General features: G+C 41.1%; 4 protein-coding genes across 4 annotated transcripts; 3 read left to right on the top strand and 1 right to left on the bottom strand.

Moving 5' to 3' along the window:
• Positions 1-133: 133 nt before the first annotated feature.
• LOC135350825 (modulator of smoothened protein-like) lies at positions 134-1,369 on the bottom strand. The gene is made up of 3 exons (XM_064549676.1): positions 1,192-1,369; positions 729-947; positions 134-478 (listed from the first exon to the last, which is right to left on the bottom strand). Exons 1-3 carry the CDS (start codon positions 1,292-1,294, stop codon positions 267-269), a joined length of 534 nt encoding a protein of 177 aa, XP_064405746.1. The 5' UTR covers positions 1,295-1,369; the 3' UTR covers positions 134-266.
• Positions 1,370-1,411: 42 nt separating this feature from the next.
• Positions 1,412-3,622, top strand: LOC135350800 (G patch domain and ankyrin repeat-containing protein 1 homolog). Its single transcript, XM_064549639.1, has 2 exons — positions 1,412-2,884; positions 2,957-3,622. Exon 1 carries the CDS (start codon positions 1,492-1,494, stop codon positions 2,638-2,640), a length of 1,149 nt encoding a protein of 382 aa, XP_064405709.1. The 5' UTR covers positions 1,412-1,491; the 3' UTR covers positions 2,641-2,884; positions 2,957-3,622.
• Positions 3,623-8,762: 5,140 nt separating this feature from the next.
• On the top strand, positions 8,763-9,967 carry LOC135350814 (uncharacterized). Its single transcript, XM_064549657.1, has one exon. It carries the CDS (start codon positions 8,843-8,845, stop codon positions 9,824-9,826), a length of 984 nt encoding a protein of 327 aa, XP_064405727.1. The 5' UTR covers positions 8,763-8,842; the 3' UTR covers positions 9,827-9,967.
• A 736-nt stretch (positions 9,968-10,703) lies between these two features.
• Positions 10,704-24,229, top strand: LOC135350760 (multidrug resistance-associated protein 1-like). The gene is made up of 30 exons (XM_064549591.1): positions 10,704-10,778; positions 12,941-12,996; positions 13,052-13,136; positions 14,875-15,078; positions 15,126-15,251; positions 15,646-15,783; positions 15,836-15,964; positions 16,027-16,250; positions 16,826-17,035; positions 17,284-17,461; positions 17,772-18,092; positions 18,656-18,793; positions 18,912-19,067; positions 19,135-19,225; positions 19,280-19,355; positions 19,416-19,578; positions 19,719-19,895; positions 20,182-20,349; positions 20,403-20,586; positions 20,667-20,861; positions 20,923-21,134; positions 21,265-21,518; positions 21,870-22,224; positions 22,319-22,518; positions 22,612-22,756; positions 22,974-23,222; positions 23,281-23,439; positions 23,492-23,658; positions 23,712-23,906; positions 24,019-24,229. Exons 1-30 carry the CDS (start codon positions 10,719-10,721, stop codon positions 24,128-24,130), a joined length of 5,127 nt encoding a protein of 1,708 aa, XP_064405661.1. The 5' UTR covers positions 10,704-10,718; the 3' UTR covers positions 24,131-24,229.
• The last annotated feature ends 56 nt before the right edge of the window (positions 24,230-24,285 follow it).

Raw genomic sequence — 24,285 nt, 5'->3', positions numbered from 1 at the left:
TTATGTGTTCTGTGTTTTGATAGTAGGTGTGCATAGTCTAGGCAATGCTCACCTAAAAAATGGTTCCTCTGTACATACATACAACCACTTAAACAAAGTAGGTGGTATGGAATTTACGCATGGCTGACATGAATATAGCTCTCACGAATCAATTTTAAAGCACAAGGAATAATTACGTTCAATGAGTGAATGATGAGAGATTGAGTGATCATAGTTAAAAATGAGAGCAGTATAATTATATGTTGAACAAAACGCAGTGTTCAGTTTCATCGGACTGCATTGAAGAATCGTGAGAAGAATGGCCAGAACATTTTGTTGCCCACAACCATTGCTGCTATCCCTGTCACTATGGCAACATTGAACAGCACGTACGAGTATCCCACTTGGTAGGGGCTGGTGAGGAGGTACGAGTGTCCACCAAACTCACTGGCTGAGAAACCTAGAGGGAAGACAATCCCCACAACACAGAGCAGCATCACTGTGTGTGTGTGTGGGAGGGGGGTGGTGGTTGCTATGTTAGCATGTGGAGGGGAGAAAGACAATGTGTGTGTGTGGTGCAGACCCATGAGCATACATGTGCGTGCGTGCAATGGAACTTCCTGAAAAGGACCCCACACAGTATTAAGTAAAAACTGTCATACAAAAACTGTCATCCTTAAGCGGCCCTTTAGGTCAAAGGTTTTGCTGTAACTATAATATAGGTGAGAGTATACCACTCAGGCACTCACGTCCAATCAGTGCCACCCATTTGCCTGTAGAAGCGAAGGCAGGTAAATCCCTCTTGAGGTTGATGACCAGGAAACTGATGCTGATGGCGATAACCCCCACAGCACCAACGATACCGAGAGAGCTGGTGGTCCAGGCTATGTGCTGGTACTGGAACTCACAGGACTCCTCCTCCCCTGGGTAGGTGTGGCAGAAATGATAGAGCCCGTGTCGCAGCCGACCTAAAGAGAGAATATGTTTTTGGATTTATGGAATGATACAGGCCTAGCGCCTACAGTATTAAATCAGGACAGCATGATGGAGGAACGAAATGGACCAGTATCAAACTGAAAGTTGAGGTTATAGTAGCGTATGTGTTTAATCAACACAGCACTAGTGTTAAGGTAGGGCCATTACCACGTAGCTGCTAGTGACACAAACATGTAGGCACTGCTGATGTGCTGTCAACACGTGTGCTCATCTCACCAAACTGATAGGAGACAATCCAGTCTGCTGTAAATACAGCTGTCACACAGAGCATCTCCACCAGTATCAACAGCAGGACACAGACGAGAATGTACTTGTCCATAGTGTGTTCATGTGTTTTTATTCTAGAGTATTGTTATTGTCTTGACTAACTCAGCGCAAGAAGGGTTACGTAGAAAATAATGACCTTTGAACTTAGTTTCATGATCTAACTTTTGATTTGAAGCTCTTTACCAAATCAAAGAAAAGTTGACCTTACGGTGTTTAATACTTATTTCATCCACATAATTACCTTTCACCATGGAAGAAGAGAACTGGGCCAAGCGAACAAGAAGCTATCTTGCCTCTACTCTCCCTCTGGACACAGGAAGAGCTATCATGTTCCACCCTGAGCAAGGATCGAGCAGAAATCTCCCTCAATTGGACAATACAGACAATTCTCCTCCTGAGCAGTCGACTACTATGAGTGGGAAAGAAGCTAAACAGTTTTATGAAGAGGTACTTTCGATGCCCCAAGAACATAATTTTACTCGGCGTAAAAGAAAACTGAAGCCATCAAGAACGGGACGAGCTATCGCTAAACCAAAATCAAAGGTGTTGGAGAGATTGCCAACAATCGGTGAAGTATTTCGTTTTGCTCAAGATGGGGAGTTGGACTCGTTAAGATTAGTTCTATCGAAGGGACATTATAATGTGAATATAACTGATAACTTTGGTTGGACTTTACTGATGAGTGCGGCTTATGCTGGACACACGAACACAGTTGGATATTTGTTGAGTATCGGAGCAGAGTGGAGAAAAATGGTAGACAGCTCAGGACAGAATGCTGTGGATCTTGCATTGAGTGCTGGCCATACTCACATAGCTGAACTCCTGGAACCTTGTGAAGATAATAAAGATTCACCAGAAGCAAAAGACAATAGTTCTTATAAAGACGCTAGTTCTTATAAAAACGCTGTCGAATCTCACGCTTGTGTTCAAGACACTAATGAAAATGGAGGACCATATTTTTGTGATATCTGCCAGTTAACAATTTCTCAAGACATTCCACACAAGCACGGCACATCCACACTTCACCAGTTTAACTGTCAATACCAACCCGGTGTACACACAGTCTATGGCATCCCTCAGTCGAACAGAGGCTATCAAATGCTGCTCAGGGAAGGCTGGGATCCGGAAGGAGGTCTTGGCTCCGAGCAGCAAGGTCAACAGTTTCCAGTGAAGACTGTTCTCAAAAGAGACCGACTTGGATTTGGTATTAAAGGGAAGGATAAAGCTCGAGTGACTCATTTTGAGGCCGGAGACACAGCTGCTATAAGGAGGCCCAGCGAGGAGTGTTTTGTGGATGCCAAACAGTTAAAGAAGAAGGACATTGTAAGAGAAGCTAAAAAGGACAAACAATGGGAGCTGAGAATGAGACAGTACCTTAACACTGACGCTAATTTTTGAGCTTATATTTTTATCCCCACGACATAATAAATAAATCTATGTATAATTATGTGTGTACATGCATGTGTATGGACTGTATGGTATTAATCATTAATGTAACTACTGTGAAACAAACTTGCTGTATTTAGCTTGTAAGATGGACATATTTACCAAATGACAATAGAATGGAATGGCCAGCAGTTAGCTTGTAAGATGGACATATTTACCAAATGACAATAGAATGGAATGGCCAGCAGAGAAGAAGGTGAGATATAAACTGTAAAAGCATTGATGTAACCTCTACAATTTATATCTGGACTATTGATTGTTTATGTAGTGTTTAAAGACAAGGTCTTAGAGGCACACCACAAACGACTGTATGGCAATCCCAATGTGGAGAACCACTCAAGTTCTGCGGATCAAGAATCAGATTCCAATGATCCTGGGTCTCACGTCTCCAAGCAAGTACAGTCTGATTCCAGTACCTATCTAGTCGATGAAGAAAGAGGGTCTCTGCATTCGGTTCATGAGACATTTTTGAAACGCCAATTAAAGCAATCTGCAAGGTACCATCACTTGATGAGGGAACTGCCTCAAACAGTTTCGTCAAAGAGAAAACTTGATACATCCCTCACTGAAGCAGATATTGCTGCTCCACCCAACAAAAGCTTCAGAATAAATGAGAACCCCGATGGTAGCACACTTGTGAGAGGTCAGAGAATGGTTTCTGCTCAAGAGAAGAACAAAAGACGGAAAGAAAAAAAGAAAAAAGCTAAAGAGAAGAAGCCAATGGCTACAAGCAAACAAACTATTTAGATACCAAAAGTATGTTTTAAAAGAGAGATTCTGTAGAAACCCTAAAATGAAGCGGTAGAGTTTATAGCCTCAGCCCCAGGCCGATTTTTTTTAATAGAATGAAGTTGAAAAATACAGCGTAGCTAAAGACAACTCGGCTGGGAACGAGGCTATAGAGTTTATAGATCTATCTCTAGATTGATACAAAGCTCTCGGGCACTGAGCAATTTTTACAAACCTTTGTCTGAGTAACTTGCGGTATTATAGATCATGAGTAGTGAGGTGGGTGTGGTCCAGTGGACAGACCCCTCCCCATTACACAATACTTGTGGTTATAAACAGGTTTCACTTCATCAGGGGATTGCCCATTCAATGTAACGGATCCTATTGGCTTCATACAGTAATTAAGTCATTCAGTAGTAATTTCATTGGCTATTTTATTCACTTTTATTTATTTAAGCACCTTCCAGCTGCTGCTGATCGTTCCTCTCGCTATATTGCACTGTGCTACACCATCTATCCCAAGGTGACCTCACTCCACTCGTTCTCGCTATCACCATAGTGAGCTGATGGGGGTTGGGATGAACACTAAACGGATCATTGTGCGTTGATCTTCATACGTATAAACGCATCAAACTTAAAGTGATGTGTGATGTTGAGTATTATTCATGTGTATAGTGTAAGTAACATAATTATATGGCGGGTAATGTACATAATTTTATAGAGCACACTTACTATACCTATAATTATAGCTCATGCATGTTGATGCCATTGAGCATGCATGTAAATTTCGTTCAGTATAATTATGACCTCATTGTGATCACTTACGTTGTCTTACACTGTACGGTGCCATGTTAATCACTAGTGGATCTCCACTTATTTTGGTGAAAGTATAATTTAGTTCCTTGCATGCATGGGTTGTGGTGGAATTACTGCACATCGCCTGATGTCTCGCCTGCACGTCTCGGCTTGCATGTCTCGCCTACATGCTGGAGTAAGCAATACGTTATCATCAGCACACTATCATTCTTAGAATAACCATGGTTGTAAAAAAGTTCTCTATCCCAATGCTCCATCTCCATGACAACGGTCTATACGTCACCTTCCTCTTCCAATGCATAATCATATGTGACAGGCTCTAGGAAAACCAGACTATTGGAGCAGACTAAAATTTTGGTGATTAATGTACCAAGTGATAGAGCAGAGCATTGCCTACACAATGATATGCTTAGTTTTCACATACCTAGTTTCATACCTGAGTTATGCGCGTTGGAAACTCGAAGCCGTAAAATGTAGTATCGAGAAAAACGGCTCTCAAAGATTGCTTAATTAGGAAAAATAAGGTAATAGCGAAAGTTTGGACGAAGCGTTTCGATGGAAAGAGTTGGATTTAGAGCATCAGATTTTACAGAGAGGTAGTAGAAGGGCTGTAGATACTTATACATCAATAACATTTTATTTGAGATTTTATACTGTAGGCATAAATTTAGCTGTAGCTCAATACTAAATTCTGCTCCAATAGTCTGGTTTTCCCAGAGCCTGTCACATATAGTACTCAAAAGTTTGCTGATGCTAATCGCTTGTCATTTTCAATACTCGTCAGTGGGCTAATAGATTCCTAAAAGACAACTCTTTCTCTGTAACTAGCAGCGTCATGATGATGTTATTATGCTGGTTATTGATTTTATAGTAATTATGCATGCATGCTTCTGAGAATTCTTCACTGTGAGTGGTTTGTAAGGAAAGTGAAACTTATAGTTATGTGCCTTGAAACAGTTCAAAGAAATGCTGGAGTCATTAAATGCAATGCTGCGGTTTTAACAAGAATAAACGTATAAGGTATATACCCTAAGGCCTTACAGCTTGCATGTGACTACATGACATTTATAATTATACCAAACACCCCCAAAAGCTGATCGGTCACAAAATGCCAATACAGCTCACCACATGCAGAGTATCATTGGCTCCAGTACACCAATTAATTGCTGTCATTTGTCATAGGCTGTGTGTATAAAATTTAATGGGCAAAGGCACTAATATTATGCACTCTGCTTTCTGCAGGTGATTATTGATTGCCCAGCATATAGAATCTTTGATTATACTGACCAACCCCCCCTCGTTGGAGAATTATGCTGGCATAATGGCACCTTTATTATTATTCAAAAGAAAAACAAAGACGGAAAGAGAAAAAGGAAAGAGCTAGAGAGAAGAAAACAATACCAACAATGGCTACAAGCGAACATACTGTTTAGATATCAAAAGTTCATGTGTGTTTCATTGATTTATCTGTGGGAACCCAGTCCTCTCTGAAAATGAGTCTAGAACCAACCAAACTAGATCTATTGATGACCTTTTCAATGTTGTCTGAGGTGGTTATGAAAGGTCATGCATGTAAGTGACACCAAAGCTCTCTGGCAAAGTGACCAGTTTAAATTGACTTGTGGGTAAGTTAAATCTTGTTATGTATGGTTTCACTGCATTTAATACTGGAGATTTCCTTGTTTGTTTACTACTGTCATGTCATATCAGTGGAATGGTCCGAACATGAGGTGGACCTGTCTCAGGTAGGTCCACCTCATGCATGTTCGGACCATCCCATATATATATATATTCCATATACGTAGACTCTGTGCTTTGAGGACTCCGCCATAATGTGGCATTATTCTGGTTTCTAGGAGCTGCCATGTTGTTTTCTGTGGTCATACTATACACGTATATACTAAGAGACTATCTCATTTAACCCCTTTATGCAGCAAAGATTGTAATTAAGCCATATTTGATAGATCTCTTCTCTCCAGCTGCTGCTGCTTGTTCCCCTTGCCACTGCACTGGCTATGCCATCTACCAAGGTGAGTTAACAGGATCCGAACATGAGGTGGAGCTGTATCTGTGCTTTAAGGACTCGGCCATAATGGCATTATTCTGGGTTCCTATAGCAGCTGCCGTATTGTTTTTCTGTGGTATAGTATGACCTATACATTATGGCCGAGTCCTCGAAGCACATGCAGAGACAGGTCCACCTGTTAACTTACCATGCTAGATCTACACTATCTTGCCAATCCTAGTTTACTATAGTACAACAGTGCATGAGCATAGCATTATGAGGTCTATATTACAATTATGATGCCAAATGGCTCCGTACGACATCTTATACAATTATTCTCATAGATGCTTTAGAGTAGTCTCATGAATCAGCCGCCCTTCTTTTGGGAAGACTGTCTGAGCACTCTTGTCACAGTTTTATTTACCAAGACGGAATTCCGTCTCGACCAATCAGATTGCAGAAGTTCAGTCAGGTGATAAACTTAGAGGCAGCAAAGCACTGGATTGCTCAAACAGTTTATTTTTTAGCAAACTTTCATGGACTGCTTTAACTGATAAAAGTGATACAACAATGAAAGTTTCAGTACACTGGAGCCAATGATACCCTGTGGTGAACTGTAGGCATTTGGCACCATGCACCCAGCTTTCGGAATAGTATTTTATAGTGTACGTACATTAGTCATACGGAAGCTGTAAATGGTACCTTATAAGGTTATTCCTGTTACACCGCAGCATATTGCATTCCCTCTCCACTATTTCTTTGAAATGTTTCAAGGTATTACTAACTCATCCACACAGGCTACTAGATCTATAAAGTTTTACTTTCCATACAAACCATATTTTGTCTCTAATAGTAAAGACTATAATTATGATTCTCAGAAGCATGCATGCATGCATGCACATGTCAACACACAACCATTCTAGTTGGCGGAGTTCAACCCTCTGCGAGTGGTTGGGTATATCACGTTTTTGTTCCATTGGTATACTTGAGGCAGAGTATAAATATCGTATACTGATAGGGTTGGACTCCGCCCAACTACAACCATTCATGGAATATCATAATTATTATTCTGCTATAGTTATAGATATAGCACAAGGTAACAACTAATTATTATAATTATGCACTGTAATACTATACCATGAAAGCTTATACCCATGTAAGCAGGCTTCACCTGCTTTATTATCTGTATGGTGCATTACAAGCATGTTAATCAATTTTGTGCACTTGTCTGAACTCAGGCCACAGGTTTAGTTCATTGTGGCTATAGTTGAATTCCTGTATACATGTACATCGCCTGCATGTCTCGCCTGCATGTCTCGCCTGCATGTCTCGCCTGCATGTCTGAGTAAGCACCCTATCGTCACCACATTATCATTCTTAGAATAACCATGATTATAAGGTTATTCCTATTACACCGCAGCATATTGCATTCCTTTTCCAGTATTTCTTTGAAATATTTCAAGGTATTACTAACTCATCCACACGCTACTAGATATAAAGTTTTACTTTCCATACAACCCACATTTTGTCTCTAATAGTAAAGACTATAATTATGAATCAATATTGATTCTCAGAAGCGTGCATGCAGGAACAATCATTGAGCAGAAATTGGAGAAGATTATGTATTGAATAAAGTAACAGTCAATTAAATTACGAGAATGGCTTACAATCTTTGCTGTGTGAAAGGGTCCAATGAGGATCGATCTGTTGTGATATATAGTCTCAGTAAGACACTAAGAGTCTAGTTAGCATGACCATGCACAGAAAAACAAGACGACAACTAGGGAACCAGAATAATCCTAAAATGCTGTAGAATATGGCCGAGTCCTCACCTCATACATGTTTGGACCATTCCACTGAGAGTACCACTGTGCAGTACACAAACATAAAATAAATTCTGTAGAGATATACTCAACCACCTACCGGTATCTAGCCTTGTGTGTAGGAATCAATTAACAATAATTTTCTCACGAAAATTTCCACCATACGAAAATAACCAGCTAATACAGTATCATTGGTTATAGGTCACCCCTCTTTCTATTATTTGTGTATCAGTACTTTTAGTGCTAAAAATCATCAGTCATTTTCAGGGCTAATCAATTATTATACGCTTAATTGGTACTGCATGTGAAAGGTAAAGCTTGTGCTATAACTATAATTATAGCAGTGCAATGTTATTATTGTTACTTGGGTCATTTATTGCCATTGCATGGTCGCATAGATCTACTTCTTAGAAAGGTTGCTTTGCAATACACAATAATGTGGTTCAAAACTGAAAGTAAAATCTATTGTATGATTTATGTAGACAGTATAATTATTATACCTTGTAATATTTAAATGAAATACTCAGTCCTAGAACTATAGTTCTAGGAAAAAAGAAAAAAGGTAAAGTAATGTGGGAAATTTAGCCACAATATTCCTTATAAGGGATCCATTACAGCTTGCATGTACGTACATACGACAGGCCAATACTGTAAGCTGATTGGTCATGCATACAGCTCATACAGCTCACTACAGGGTATATAATAGTTAGCTCCAGTTCCACCAAATAGAAACTGTCGATTGCATTGCTGATTGTTGACAACTGTACGGCTTGCTTTAAGAATGGCTGACGGCACCAGTGTAGAGAGTAAAGTGTACTCCGCTTTCCGCGAAGATTTCATAAAACTCAGGGGCCAGCACAAGTTGATCAATAAAGTGACCAACCCCAAGCTTCCACTTCCTCCAACATTTGGATCAGAATTGGACAGAAAAGAAGCTCAATATGCAATATATGGAGGTGCTTTCATTAGAGCGTTTGTGAAATGGGATGCCTTTGTGCAAGATTTCCTAGAGGAGACGTTTCTTAAGCTTATCGAGATCATCACTAGCGAATCGCAACCACCGAAGCAAGCAACTAAACTACTCGAGAAGGCTTTTGAAGAATGGCACAAGGAGCAGAAAAAATTGTTGCCACCTCAGACAGCACAGGAGCTCAGTGTCCAACTTGTGCTTGAGCCGGACAAGTGGAAAAATATTCTTGATAATCATGCAAAAAAAGCTTGCAAAGGATGCACACCTGTTTTCCATGGCGACAAAGGAATTACAAAGTATTTGGAACGCCTTTTCCTGGTAAAAGTGAATCTGGCCGAAGAATTGCTGAAGCTTGGCCCAATCAAGCTTAGCTGTATTATCAACAAACCGAATGTAAAAATTGAGAGTGAGCCGCTCCTAAACGTAAACAACCCAACAGCTCTTGAAACCGTCACTCGGCTGCTTTATGGTGTGAGATGTGTGCTGGCTCACTCAAAGTATGAAAAAACGTTCCTCTATGGCGCTCTCTTTGATTTCCCAGATCAGTCTGTGTTTTTGAAGCAAATGGATGAAAGTGATCTTTTGGCTGCAGAACAAGTCTACACCTTCTACACAAGAGCTGAAGCAGTGTACGAGAAGCCACCTGAATCCATTCTCCAGATCTACTACTGCGATATTGTCAACCTTCAACGCTTCATTTTGCAAATGGCGAGTCGTCTACACAACACAGTTGTGAAGCTGATTGAAGACCATTACGGGCTGCATGTTTGGAACACGTTGCCTTTCCCAGAGTGAGACTCCTACTAAATGGCTGCTGTCCTGATAATGAGACTATATATAATTATTAATAGAGAAACTTTGTTAGTTAGCTATTAGCCTTGGCCCTATTTTGATTTGCTATACACAGATTAATAACTTGATGAATTTTCTTCCTGGGTAATTGATGGGATTGAAACAAATTTAATGTGAGAGATATATAATTATATATAGTCATATAGTGTACATCAATTCCTTTATTCTATTGTATGACGGATTGTATAAATTATACACATCTGATTCTTGATTCAGGTGGTTTTCCCGCTGCTCAATGCAACAATTAAGGATTAAAGCTTGAATGCTGGATATAGCTGAGTGTACATGCAATGTGACGTGCAGTGTAAATGCTATACATGTGTATACTTTTCCTTTAACTTGACTGGGTAAACATAGAACAGACTTATGCAGCAGCATGCATGACCTGGATGTGACCTAATCAATTTTGTGCAGTTGTCCAGATACAATTGCAGGGTTTTTTGATTAAAATGTATAGGGTTGGATAAGTATGTATGCAGTGGGCATGTCATGTGCTATACTAGCAAGTACGAGGACCTAGCTGACCTCAATATGAGACGATCATTAGATTAAACTGCAATTTTCTATACCAGTATATGGTTCTGGTCCTGACTGCCCTGGCAACATGCAGGACCAGTTACTATATACTGTGCTTTGTTAACGGTATTTTAGCGGTCCCTAGTTGTCATCCTGTTTTTCTGTGGTCATGTTGCTAAGACACAACAACAGATCCTCATTGTAAGCCATTCAGGTAATCCTATTGACTATTCAATACACCTCTTCTCCAGCAGCTGCTGATTGTTCCTTTTGCCACGGCACTGTGTGACTTGGCTACACCATCTACCGAGGTGTTGGGATGTGGATCAACCACTTCCTATACCAGTACCTCACTCCACTCGTCCTCGCCATCACAATGGTAAGCTGATGGGGGATTGGTGGATTATAGGCTCAATGCACTCATAAAACAGTTGGGTAGGTGAGGTGAGAGTGCATGTAAATACGTCTTTATACTTTTTTCTTTAACTTGCATGGATACATATAATTATATATATACACTTCATGTGTTCATCTATACTCTGTACAGTGGCTTTAGAGTGCACTTATCTGATCTCTACAGAATTGAAACGTTATGTTGGTGGTGGTAAACATATAGTAGTTCCCTAGGCTGCGGAATTTCTGCACACCGCCTGCATGTTTCGGTTCGCACATATAGATCTACATGCTGAAGTAAACAGCAGGTTATCGTCACCACACTATCATTCTTAGAATAACCATGGTAGTAACTGCAATAAAAAGTCTCCCACGCTCTATCTCCATGACAACTGCATGGTTATACCTCCTATTCCAACTTTCAAGCCTATTATGCAAATTAAAGTTTGTTTATAATTATCCTGTCACAATTTACAGGATTGTATACTTCTAATAAGTGGGCCATGCATGCTAGGTTCCTAAAAGACAAATCTGTCTGTAAGTATAGCAGCATTATGACATTTGCAATATTTTAATATTGCATGTGCTTCCATGCTTCTGAGAATGTTGATTCATAGTTTTTACTATGGGCAAAGTACATTGAAAGTAAACTCGTAGTTTATAGTTAGTATAATTATAGTGCATGATGTGGAACTGTGGATAAATTAGCAGAAATATATCGGAGAATGAATGCAATGCTGCGAATTTAACAAGAATGACCGTATTAAGGTATATAGTACCCTTCACAGCTGACGTATACATACAGTACTATACCAAACACCATCCCAAAAGCTGAGTGTGTCATACACAATGCGTATGCAAGCTCACCACAAGGTATCGTTGGCTCCTGTGAACTGCATGACTTGTATGAAACTGTCAATTATACTATATAGCTGCCTTTGTATCATTTTCATGGACTGCATCTAATAGTATATGACTGTGTAAGAATGGGCAATTAATGCATCAATTCATGCATGCATGTATACTCTGCTTTCCGTGAAGATTTAATTTCCCAATATAAAATATAAAGTGACCAACGGGCCGAGCCAGGCAACCCCAAGCTGCAGCTTCCTTCAAAACTTGAAGTTATACAGAGGTCGAAAAATTCACAATGTGCTAATTGCTATTGTGCATGAGAACGAGGCTATAGCTGCATGAACAAGTTTGCTTGCTGCGTTGCTGTATAATTATAGGCTAATTATATTTATAAGGCTATAGTATGAATTTGACACATTTTTCCTCCTTAATTGGGACTGGTAAACAATTGTTGTGAGAAAATTATTGTTTATCGATTCCTACAAACATAATATTATTAGGTGGGTTCCCTGTTGCCATACACTCATGCATACAATATGAAAATTAAAATGGAGATAGGTGGTTGAGTACATCTCTATTACAGAATTGATTGGATGTGGTGATTGTGTTCCTTGTGGCTAAATGAAGACCTTCAGGTCACCTAGTAGGCACGTTATCGTCACCACACTATATCATGAATTTTTGGATTGCCATGCATGGTTGCACCAATTACAAAAAGAAATCCTTCATCCCCATGCTCACATAATGCTCAAAACTTTTTTGACATGTCTTGCTCACAATCCTTTATATTTTGCTCATTAAATCAACCTATAATTCTCAGATTTTATAGCGAATTTGTGCAGTTAACGTATAAAATTATCATTGTACACAATTATTGTAACAGGTAAGGGGAACACCTCTCTCTCTCAGTATACTTTTGAAAGAGAAAGCACACTTAGTTCATAAGTTTTGTGGTGGAATTACTCCAGTTGGTCATACGTACATACCAAGTAGCCCATTTTTCATTTCCCAAGCCTAGATCTACTTATTTTCCCCAAAGTGAACAATAAGCCAGGGCTCTTGTCTCATGAATCAGCCATGCCCATGCAGAGCTGCATTACTGCATGGGAATTGAATTCAACGTTTGTGCACTGCACATGCAGTGGCACTCTCAGTGGAATGGTTCGAACATGTATGAGGTGGGGACTCGGCCATAATTTCTACATACAGTATTGTGGGATTATTCTGGTTCTCTAGCTGTCATCTTGTTTTCTGTGATCATACTAGTGTCTTACTGAGACTATCACACAACAGATCCTCTCATTGGACCCTTTCACATGTATACACAGCAAAGATTATAAGCCATTCAGGTAATTTAATTGACTATTATATAGATTAACTTATTCGATACAGAATCTTTTCCAGTGTCTGCTCAGTGATTGTTCCTCTTGCCACGGCACTTAGACCTTTCAAATGGTACCTCCCTCCACTCGTCCTCGCCATCACCATGGTAAGCTGAAAGGGGATTGAGTCCGATTTTTCTTCAATCTAGAAGATTGACAAGTCGGGCCGGAACAAGGTTATAGAGTGGGACAATTAAGGCTCATTGCATTCATAAATTGGATAAATAATGTGGGGAGGTTGAGTACAATCTTGTGTATAATATTCTAAGCCTGTCTAATCACTTCTTGAACTTGACAGGAAATGTACATTTTTATACGCGCAGGGCTTAACAAACAAGCCACACCAACATCTAGACAGAGTTTGACAAATTAGAACTGAAAATGACAAGCAATTATAAGCAAATGCAAATGCAATTGTATACATAGGTATACTGTAACGCTTGATGACGCTGTCATGGAGAGAGAGCATGGCCCAGGCCCCTGCATGGGGAAGGGGGACTTTTTTGCTACAATCAATTTCATGCCATGGTTATTCTAAGAATGATAATGTGGTGACGATAGGGTGCTTACTCAGACATGCAGGCGAGACATGCAGGCGATGTACAGGAATTCAACTAGCCACAATGAACTAAACCTGCATGTGGCCAGAGTTCAGACAAGTGAACAAAATTGATTAATAATGCTTGTAAAGCGCCATAATTATACAGATAATAAAGCAGGTAAAGTCTGCTCACAATGCAAGGGTAAGCTTGGTGCAGTGCATATATCTTGTGCTCTAGCTCTAACTAGCAGAATAATTATGATACTTCATGGATGGTTGTGTGTTGACATGCATGCTTCTGAGAATCAATATTGCTATAATAATAGACAAAATGTGGTTTGTATGGAAAGTAAAACTTTATAGATCTAGTAGCCCGTGTGGATGAGTTAGTAATACTTTGGAACATTTCTAAGAAATACTGGAGAAGGAATGCAATATATGCTGCGGTGTAACAAGAATAACCTTATAAGGTACTATTTACAGCTTGCATGTGACTAATGTATGTACACTATATACCATTTTGAAAGCTGGGTGCATAGTGCCAAATGTCTACAGGGTATATCATTGGCTCCAGTGCACTGAACCTTTCTCATTGTTGTATCACTTTCATAGACTCATTGAATGGGCAAAGGGGACCCATGCTTTCCGTGAAGATTTAATTATACCCATGCAGACTTAGGCCAAGAATAAGAATCGGCCAAACGTCCACTGTCATACCAATCATCACTAGAAGTCATATCCAAACCGGACTTATTGCTGATCATCAATCGGATGACGTGCTGTTTCACCATTTTTCTATTGCTTGCAGGGTGCGACAAAAAAATTGACAGTAATGCAATGTGGATGGAATTCTGACACATTGACAAGACAAATTTGCGCATGCGCTCTCAAGTCTTGCAGCCCCCTTAGTAGGTAAAGGGTCGTGGTACTCAATTGCATCATTCTGGAAAAACAACTGAATCAGTAGTATTGATGACCTTTGCCAGTATTCTGCCTTTCAGCTAGCTCTGCTGCATACTCTGCTCGATCTACTGTAGTACAGTACTGCTGTGCTGCCTAGGTGCATAATGGAGGTTGTGCTGTTAAACAAGTTTTGCAAACCTATATCTGACTTCTGGGTAGGTGTACAAGGTTTCACCATAGATTGAAGAGTTTTAACTTTTCAATGGTTTCACTGCATGGTTGGGACCAGGAGTTTACTCCTGTTAATGTTGGGACTGATGATGATTGCCCATTTACATTATTTTTACAAACTTGCTGTGTTAATCTGACTTGTACAACCTGTGCAATCATTTTCTACACAGTGGGATGGTCCGAACTGCCCTGGAAACAGGACCACTCCCGGTTGCTACGATGAGGTGGACCTGTCTCCGTGCTTTGAGGACTCGGCCATATTTTACGGCATTGTGGCATTATTCTGGCTCATAGCTGTCATCTTGTTTTTCTGTGGTCATATTAAGAGACGATCACAACGAATCCTCATTGGACCCCTTCATACAACAAAAATTGTAAGCCGTTCAGGTAACCATTAGTATTCGATAAATCTCTTCTCCAGTTCCTGCTGCTTGTTCCCCTTACTACTGCACTGTGTGACTTTGGCTACACCATCTACCAAGGTGCTGGAAGTGAGTCAGCCGCTCCCTACCAGTACCTCACTCCACTAATCCTCGCCATTACCATGGTGAGCTGATGAGGGTTGGGGTGGTCCCATTATGTCCCTGGGCACATTTTCATTACCATACTAGATCTACACGTATGAGTCAATTTTGAGCTTTGCTAACTGCTTCTCATACTAGCTTTGAAAAGGCTGTAGGGCTAGGGACGAGCTACAGCTTCTGGATGTGGGTGTTGAAGCGTATTTACCGCTTCTGGTTGTGCATTTGAGGCAGGGTGCCTGTGCCTATAAGCGAGGCTCGTACTAGCTTCTGATAAAATGAAGCTGCCACTGAGAAATGTTGTTAGCTACAGCTATTTGATTTGCTGCATGTATAGATGAATTTTAAACTGGCAATTTGAAAGCGTTCGTGGAATTGAGAGAGCTAATAGTTACACGCTCATTAATAATTCCATATCAGGTGGTTTGCCTGCTCCTGATAATGAGGGACAGAATAGTTGGACAGCGATCCTCTGGTCTCTTGTTCTTGTTTTGGCTGGGACTGGTCATCTATGGCACCATCAAACTGAGGACACTCTCGCTGCTCTCCATCGACAATGTGAGATGAAGGTGATTTTGTAAGTATTTAATTTATAATTTTGTTCCTACAGAATGGTGTTCAAGATGTGTTCAGGTTCGTGACGTTTGTGCTCCAGTATGTGACCTATATAGCACAGTGTGTGCTGAGCTTATTCCTGGAGCCGAAATCTAACACATACTCAACCATAAATGCGTCTGAGGTTAATACATTTTCCGTACCCATGCATGCACGCCTCTTCACCCTCACACCACTTACATGCAGCGTCGGCCATGTCCAGAGTCAGAGGCCACCTTCCTCTCTCAGATCACGTGGTGGTGGCAGAATAGACAGATCTGGTATGGCTGGAGACACCCACTCAAGTACGAGGACCTGGCTGACCTCAATGTGGAAGACAAGTCTGCAGTAGTCGCACCACAATTCCACAAACATTGGGATAATGAGATCAAGAAGGCTGGGTATCTGGACCCACCTACCTGTCAAAATCGGTGAGAAGATGATAATTATAATGGTAATGGGTATAATTATATTGCTGCCTAAGATTCAGTTAAAAGTACCATTCATAAATGAACTTAGAACCTTAATATGTACATGCATGTATGTATACGTAGCTTGGACTATAATAATGCATAAGCCATTTAGAAACTTACACTCAATGATCTAATGTACTTAACCGGTATGTAGGTTGTACAAGTTTAAGTAAGATTGAATTTGCTGCTAGTTTATAAAATTGGATTACTACCGTATTACTAGAAAGTTTTGCGAACTTTGCGAGGGTTGATCAATTCGCAACAATAAAATCGCAAAACCTAAATTAGTACTGGTAAATACACATGATCCTCCTTGCCAGAATGCAATAGTTAGATCGCAAAGCAGTGGAAAAAACTAGAGCCCCCCTTTCTACACCACTGCAAAGGGGTCAATTTTTTTGCTGATTTGGTTCATTCGCAAAGATTTTTTCACCAGCCAAATATTCTAGTAATACGGTATAGAAATCGGAGTAACCCTCTTGCAAGTCTGTTTTATTTACTTATCTGTGACTTATTTCTATTCTATTATGCAGAGCAAGTTTTGATGACTTAGTAACAAATGAAGGCTCCACCCACCCCACCGACCTCCTCATTAGTCCAGAGCCGAGCTCTTCACGCCATAAGACATCAGAACCCTCTCTGGTAAGAGCACTAGTCAAGACCTTCTGGAGAATCTTCCTTATCTCTGGAGCCCTAAAGTTAGTTCAGGATCTTCTCTCGTTCGTCAGTCCTCAGCTGCTCAGGTACGTAAGCAATAATTGTATGTATATATAGTTTGCAGTCAGTTAGTGTATACGTATACCACCCAAAACACTGTAAATAGAGCAACAAAATAACACATTTGTATACATTGTACTAGCTCCTATCACTGAGACAGCAGACCAATTATGTTGTTCTTTCTCAAAACAAAACTTGTATCCTTTACTTACAATGTAGCCCATGCAGCACTGGGTTATTATAACTAATTTGTACTCTGTTGCTCCCCTCCCAGACTGATGATCAACTTCACCAGTGACCCAGAAGAGGCTTCCTGGCACGGCTACCTGTACGCCGTCCTCCTGTTCCTGACAGCTGTTGTCCAATCTCTTTTCTTACACCAGTACTTTCATCGCTGCTACACTCTGGGCATGAGAATAAGAAGTGCCATCATTGCTGCTGTGTATGACAAGGTGAGTTTGATGTACCGTACTTACCCGAATATATATTAATCTGTTCTCTCTATAACTGTAGACGATAGTGTTAGTCACTCGAAATGGTTGATTCTCTGATAAGTGCTTCAAATATCAAAGAATAGTTTCGGGCCCTTTTAACAAAACTGTTAATAATCATTTGAGAGTTTGAACATGAGATATTTAAATTTTATAGACAAGGCAATGGATAAGCAATATACTCTCCTGAAAATAGTGTATGCTATATGTAATCGCACAAGAATTGCTAAGTCCAAGTATACATACAAATCCCTCTTCACTTTTTTTTCAGTCTCTTCGCCTGAGCAACAAGGCTCGTCGCACCACCACAGTTGGGGAGATAGTCAACCTCATGTCAGTGGATGCTCAGAGATTTATGGACCTCATGACTTACATACATCTCTTTTGGTCTGCTCCACTACAAATAATTGTTTCGTTGATTTTCCTCTTCAACATTATGGGTCCGTCTATCTTTGCTGGGCTGGCTGTGATGTTGCTGATGCTTCCAATCAATGCCTTAATAGCATCATACAGTAAGAAGCTACAAGTGAAGCAGATGCTGTTCAAAGACTCAAGGATTAAACTGATCAACGAGGTTCTTAATGGAATTAAGGTTAGCCATCATGCTAGTTATATAATCGTAATTATTATATGTACGTACTAGTGGTGATGTTCTGGGGTTCTCAATCAATTTTAATTTATGTCCTGTTTATATTGGGTGACAGCTAGTAGCTTCGTGTTGCTGAGTGCTGTCGATTAGTTTTTAAGCATGCATGTATATTGGGTACCATGCAGGCAGGATTATAATGTCCTGGATACTGTAAGTGCTTTTTAAGCTAATTCGGGTCTAATTATTGTAGCGTTGAACGATACGGTTGCTACATAACACTCCTTCTTTACTTGTATATAGGTGTACGGGCTTACTAATTACAGGTCTGTTGTTGATGGGTGAATCAGGGTTCTTATGTTGCGTTGCTTCTCTGATATTGATGTGGACTCTCTTGTATATATAGTCTACGTATACATACATGTGCATATAGCTATTTGTGAGAGTTGATAATTACTTCGAAGACTGCACTAACCTCTCTCATTAATTGCAAGCATGTACACGCAAAATCATTTTCCCTGCTGCTTGTATTACAGTGAAACTATAATTTTAATGATTGCGTACTCCAGGTGATCAAGTTGTATGCGTGGGAGTTACCTTTCCAGAAGCTGATATTTGGTATTCGTGATAAGGAGCTGAATGTACTCAAAAAGATTGCCTACCTTAAAGCATCCTCAAGCTTCACTTGGAACTGTGCCCCCTTCCTGGTGAGACTAGAATAATATTATGTGTGGCCTATAGCTAGCTTTTTTGATCGATGTGCCTTTCACGTATCCCAAAACTACTGAATCTTATGGTGTTGCTACTTTGTTTTTCTGTCTGTAGGTTTCTCTGGCGACATTTGCTACCTACTCTCTTGTCAACTTAGAAAATCCTGATAACAGATTAACTGCTGAAAAAGCATTTGTTGCTCTATCGCTGTTTAACATATTGTGTTTCCCTCTGGCAATGTTGCCAATGCTCATCTCACAGTTGGTGGAGGTGACTGTCTCACTGTTTTATTTTGTGAGTAGAATGTCTGTTAAGTTATTTCGTACTTTTTATTCAGGTTAGTGTATCTGTGAAGCGATTACGGACGTTCTTAAAGAATGATGAACTGGACCCAAACACTATCATCTGGAGGGAGGAGCCTGCTATTGGTACAGCATGCAGTATTGCAGTAGACAATTCTAGGATAAAACGATTGTTTTTAGGTGATGAAAGTTCTGTGGCAATGAGTGATGGGACTTTTTCGTGGGATGATGAGAGCAGTAAGGCCACACTGAGCGGGTGAGTGTTGACTGGAGTGACTGCATAGACTCTCTGTACACACTATTCCTGCACACACAGAGTGGACTTTGATGTGAAAGCTGGTGAGCTGGTGGCAGTGGTGGGTCACGTGGGGGCAGGCAAGTCCTCCCTCATCCAGGCCCTCCTTGGAGAGATGGACAAGATACAGGGACAAGTGTCAGTCAAGGTGGGAGAGTGGAACTCCTTAGTTAGTTACAAGAAGGCTTGTATATAGCTTGCAAAATCACAACAAGGGCTTCTTGAAGACGTCTAAGTATCGATTACTATAATCCTGCTTTCTTTTTTTGGGTCATTATATGCACAGATAAAGTTTTCCCGTTACTTTTAATATTTTTCTCACAGGGCAGAGTGGCTTACGTCTCTCAACAAGCCTGGATTCAGAACACCACAGTCAAGGACAACATTCTGTTTGGGAAGCAGACAAAGGATATTTTGTATAGTAATTGCCTCAGTGGCTGTGCTCTGGAGCCTGACCTTGAGATCCTGCCAGGAGGAGACATGACCGAGATAGGGGAGAAGGTATATCATTGCTACACCCCCCCACATGCCTCACACCCCCACATGCCTCACACCCTCACATGTCTCACATCCTCACACCCTCACACCCTCACATCCTCACACCCTCACACCCTCACATCCTCACACCCTCACATCCTCATACCCTCACACCCTCACACCCTCACACCCTCATACCCTCACACCCTCACACCCTCACATCCTCATACCCTCACATCCTCACACCCTCACACCCTCACATCCTCACACCCTCACACCCTCACATGCCTCACACTCTCACACCTCACAGGGTATTAACCTGAGTGGTGGTCAGAAGCAGAGAGTGAGTCTGGCTCGTGCAGTGTACCAGGAGGCCGATGTCTACCTTTTGGACGACCCTCTCAGTGCCGTGGACTCTCATGTTGGCAAACACATCTTTGACAAAGTGATCGGCCCTGACGGAATGCTCAGAGGAAAGGTGAGTAGTGGTTGGTTGCTACTGAGATCCATGCACTCTTTGTCTAATCCCAGGCCCGAATCTTGGTGACCCATGGCGTTGGGTTCCTGTCGCAATGTGACAAGATTGTGGTGATGGTGGAGGGGAAGGTGACTGAGACGGGCACCTACACTGAGCTCATTGAGAACAATGGAGCATTTGCCGAGTTCCTCAGAAACTTCAGCAATATGGACAATGAAGAGGGGGAGGAGGGGCCAGGTGGGTGGAGTGGCTCTACATAAGTGTGTTGCAAAATTGTATATGTACTGTCATACGTGTACATGCGGATATTGCTGTAGATTTACGTCTTTTTAAGCCATGTGAGAGACCACAAACCCCAAGGCAGCACACAGAAGGGTGTGGAGAGCAAGAATCATCGGACATCAAGATGGTTGTTTTGAGCCACCCTCATAGACGTACTGAACACGAAGCTTCGTTGGAAGTTGTTGGGAAACTTAAACACCCAGAAAGCTTCATCAAGGAACAGGAAACAGGTATTCTATTACTAGCACACTGTCTTCGAAAAAATATCAGTGTTTCTTCTTGTATGTATAGCACTTGATGATATTGGGACACAAGCCGGAAGTGCACTACCTGAGGGTAACGTACAGCAACAATCTCCAGATTCACTAAGACGCTCACAAGAATCATTGAATAGCGAGACAAATTCACAAATTTCACTACTACGGAAATCACAAGAATCGCTTAATGATGACAAATTCATGCAGACGTCCCAAACTTCCGTTACGAAAGAACCTACAGAAAAAGTGAGTATACGTTGGTGCTGTAGCAATACTGTGGACACTAATTGAAAGGTTAATAAATGTAGCCTCATTACGTATTTATTAAACTTACCCTCCATACCCTATAGTTATTACTCTTTGTTTTTATTCACAGAAACGTACGGCAACAGCCCTCATAACTGAAGAGAGAGCGGAAACTGGAAATGTGAAGTTTTCTGTCATTGTCTCTTATATCAGAGCCTGCACTTGGCTCATGACTGGACTCACATTGCTATTGCATGTCCTCACAAATATTGCCGCTGTTAGCTCCAACTTTTGGCTGGTAGAGTGGAGCAATGCAGCGGGGAAAGTGAACACTACCAACTTCTCAGCTCTCACTGTCTGTGACCATGCGGACAGTCTTGATGTGTGAGTAAACAATTGTGATGAATGAAACTGCACATTGAAAATGTCACATCACTATTAAAATGTTGTCCTAAGATTCCTCTAGGGAAGAAATAAGGGCGAGCATTGACGCATTGGAATGGAACTAGCGTCTTCAGTTGTATATAATTATACACTTAATCCCCTAATCAGTTTATGCATAGTTATCTGTTGGTACAGAATTAGCACCCCATTATTTACGTACCTCTCAGAAATATTGTTTTGTTCGTCTGCTTAACTGTAGATCCATCTTCAATTGTGTACGTACCGTATATATACATTTGTATGCATACTCACTCGTATCTCACACACATGCACGCACACGCACACATACAGTGGGTGCTACCTTGGAGTGTATGCTACATTTGGTTTCTTCATAGTCATTGTCGTCCTGCTATCCTCATTTACATTAGCGCTGGCCGGTATCTTGGCCTCACGAACCCTCCACACTGGAATGCTAAAGAATATCCTACGATCTCCAATGTCTTTCTTTGACACCACTCCATTGGGACGGATATTGAACAGATTTTCAAAGGACATTTACACAATTGATGAGGTTGTACCAGCATCTCTAGGTGACTTCCTCTTCTGTTTTTTCATCGTGATTAGTGTAGTGATTGTTATCTTGATCGCCACGCCGACATTTGGGATAGTCGTTTTACCGCTGGGAGTGTTCTACTTGTTAATACAGGTCAGTTAATTCCAGACTTCTATATACTGCAGTCCGTATTCCGCACAGTTCTTGTATTCGATGCGTATCATGCATAATTGTTTTAAACGTACAGCGCTTCTATGTGGCCACGTCTCGTCAGCTCAAGCGACTGGAGTCCATCACCCGCTCACCTATCTACTCACACTTCCAAGAGACCGTCACTGGGGCCTCCACCATCAGGGCTTATCGCAAGCAGGAGAGGTTCATGCTAGAGAGTCAGTCCAGAGTGGACTACAACCAGATCGCCTACTACCCAAGCATCTGCGCTAATAGGTTGGGATGTTCATCTTAGCCCAATTTTCATGTCGTAATCTATGAGTGCAACACACCTGATTGTACATTTTCATTGCTATTTTCTCTTTTTAGATGGCTGGCCATTCGTCTCGAGTTTGTTGGAAATATGATCGTTTTATTTGCCGCTCTGTTTGCTGCTCTTCAGAGAAACTTCCCCAACCAACTTCCTGGGATCAGTGCCGGCCTAGTGGGCCTGTCCATCAGCTACTCTCTCAAGGTACTGCCTTTAATGTGGGTACAATTCGGTAGTACATGCATAGTAAATACATGTACTACAAGCTTTCTTTTTAAATGGGTGATGTTGTTGTATTGAAGTGGATTAGTGCATGTGGGTTTATAAAAGAAGTACGGTACCAGCCAAGTATGTAAGCATAAAGTTATATATCTAAGACTTGTTATGCGTGCAGTACTGTATTTTGTATAATTACGTATAGATCACTCAAGAGTTAAACTGGGTGGTTCGTATGATAAGTGAGCTGGAGACCAACATTGTAGCTGTTGAGAGGACTAAGGAGTACGCAGAGACCCCTAGAGAAGCCCCACCCATTGTGGAGTCTCACCGTCCCCCTCCCGTATGGCCTAGCCAGGGACATGTCAAGTTTGACCAATACTCCACTCGCTATAGGGAGGGACTGGACCTAGTCCTTAAGAATATCTCAGCAGAGATCCCAGGAGGAACAAAGGTGATTAAAGACTTGTCTGTAGATTTATATTCATTCATTCTCTTTCTTGTGTGTATAGGTGGGTATAGTGGGTCGTACTGGCGCAGGAAAGTCATCGCTCACCCTGGCACTGTTCCGGATCATCGAGCCAGTCGGAGGCTCCATCCTTATTGATGGAATTGACATTGCCAGTCTCGGACTAGAAGACTTGAGATCAAATATCACCATCATCCCACAGGTAGTTTTATCAGTCGTTTTAAGTTTTTACAATTATTGTGTGCTGACTACAGGACCCTGTGCTATTTGCTGGCACTCTCCGAGTGAACCTTGATCCCTTTAATGCTCACACCGATAAAGAAGTATGGTCAGTATTAGAAATTGCCCACCTCAGCACTTTTGTATCTGGTCTTGAGAAAGGCTTGCAACACGAGGTGGCAGAGGGCGGGGAAAACCTCAGGTGAGAATGAAAATAAAAATGGTCATGATGTAATCTAATCTTGTTGTGCCCAGTGTTGGTCAGCGTCAGCTAGTGTGTCTGGCTCGAGCTCTCCTCCGTAAGACCAAAATCCTGGTGTTGGACGAGGCCACAGCTGCCGTGGACCTGGAGACTGATGACCTCATCCAGAAGACCATACGAACAGAGTTTGCTAACTCTACTGTAATCACCATTGCACACAGACTCAACACTATCATGGACTATGACATGTAAGCACTTAGATTTAATTTTCTATCTACATGTAGCTGTGAAAAATCGATTATATAATGTATTAAAATTTAATAGTGCAATTTCGATTCTTCCTCTTTTTCCCCTGTGCAGGGTGATGGTGCTGGACTCTGGCAGGATTACTGAGTATGACTCTCCCACTGGTCTCCTCTCTGACCACAAGTCTACTTTCTACTCCATGGCCAAGGACGCTGGACTGGCTTAATAATTATGTACGTTATGTTGCCCAACAATCATCCAATTTTATGTCATGATCAGCGCGCAGTCTATACTGTTTCAGAAAATTTTCAGCACATCTTAATAATGTCCTCTGTGTAGCTAGTGCATAATTATATTGAAGATAATTAACACAGTACGTGT

This window comes from Halichondria panicea, chromosome 17 (genome assembly GCF_963675165.1).
Source record: "Halichondria panicea chromosome 17, odHalPani1.1, whole genome shotgun sequence".
Lineage (NCBI taxonomy): Eukaryota > Metazoa > Porifera > Demospongiae > Suberitida > Halichondriidae > Halichondria > Halichondria panicea.
Note: the sequence above shows the minus strand (reverse complement) of the source record. Positions and strands in the feature narration are given on the sequence as shown.

Bases quoted from the DNA above. Each gene is read 5' to 3' on its own strand.
- LOC135350760 (XM_064549591.1), top strand. From the start codon at position 10,719: ATGTGGATCAACCACTTCCTATACCAGTACCTCACTCCACTCGTCCTC. The intron at 15,079-15,125 runs GTAAGCCGTTCA...TCTCTTCTCCAG, and splicing joins CCCTTCATACAACAAAAATT to TTCCTGCTGCTTGTTCCCCT. The intron at 18,794-18,911 runs GTGAGACTAGAA...TTCTGTCTGTAG, and splicing joins GGAACTGTGCCCCCTTCCTG to GTTTCTCTGGCGACATTTGC.
- LOC135350814 (XM_064549657.1), top strand. From the start codon at position 8,843: ATGGCTGACGGCACCAGTGTAGAGAGTAAAGTGTACTCCGCTTTCCGC.
- LOC135350800 (XM_064549639.1), top strand. From the start codon at position 1,492: ATGGAAGAAGAGAACTGGGCCAAGCGAACAAGAAGCTATCTTGCCTCT.
- LOC135350825 (XM_064549676.1), bottom strand. From the start codon at position 1,294: ATGGACAAGTACATTCTCGTCTGTGTCCTGCTGTTGATACTGGTGGAG. The intron at 948-1,191 runs GTGAGATGAGCA...TTCTCTCTTTAG, and splicing joins GATTGTCTCCTATCAGTTTG to GTCGGCTGCGACACGGGCTC. The intron at 479-728 runs GTGAGTGCCTGA...ACACACACACAG, and splicing joins ATGGGTGGCACTGATTGGAC to TGATGCTGCTCTGTGTTGTG.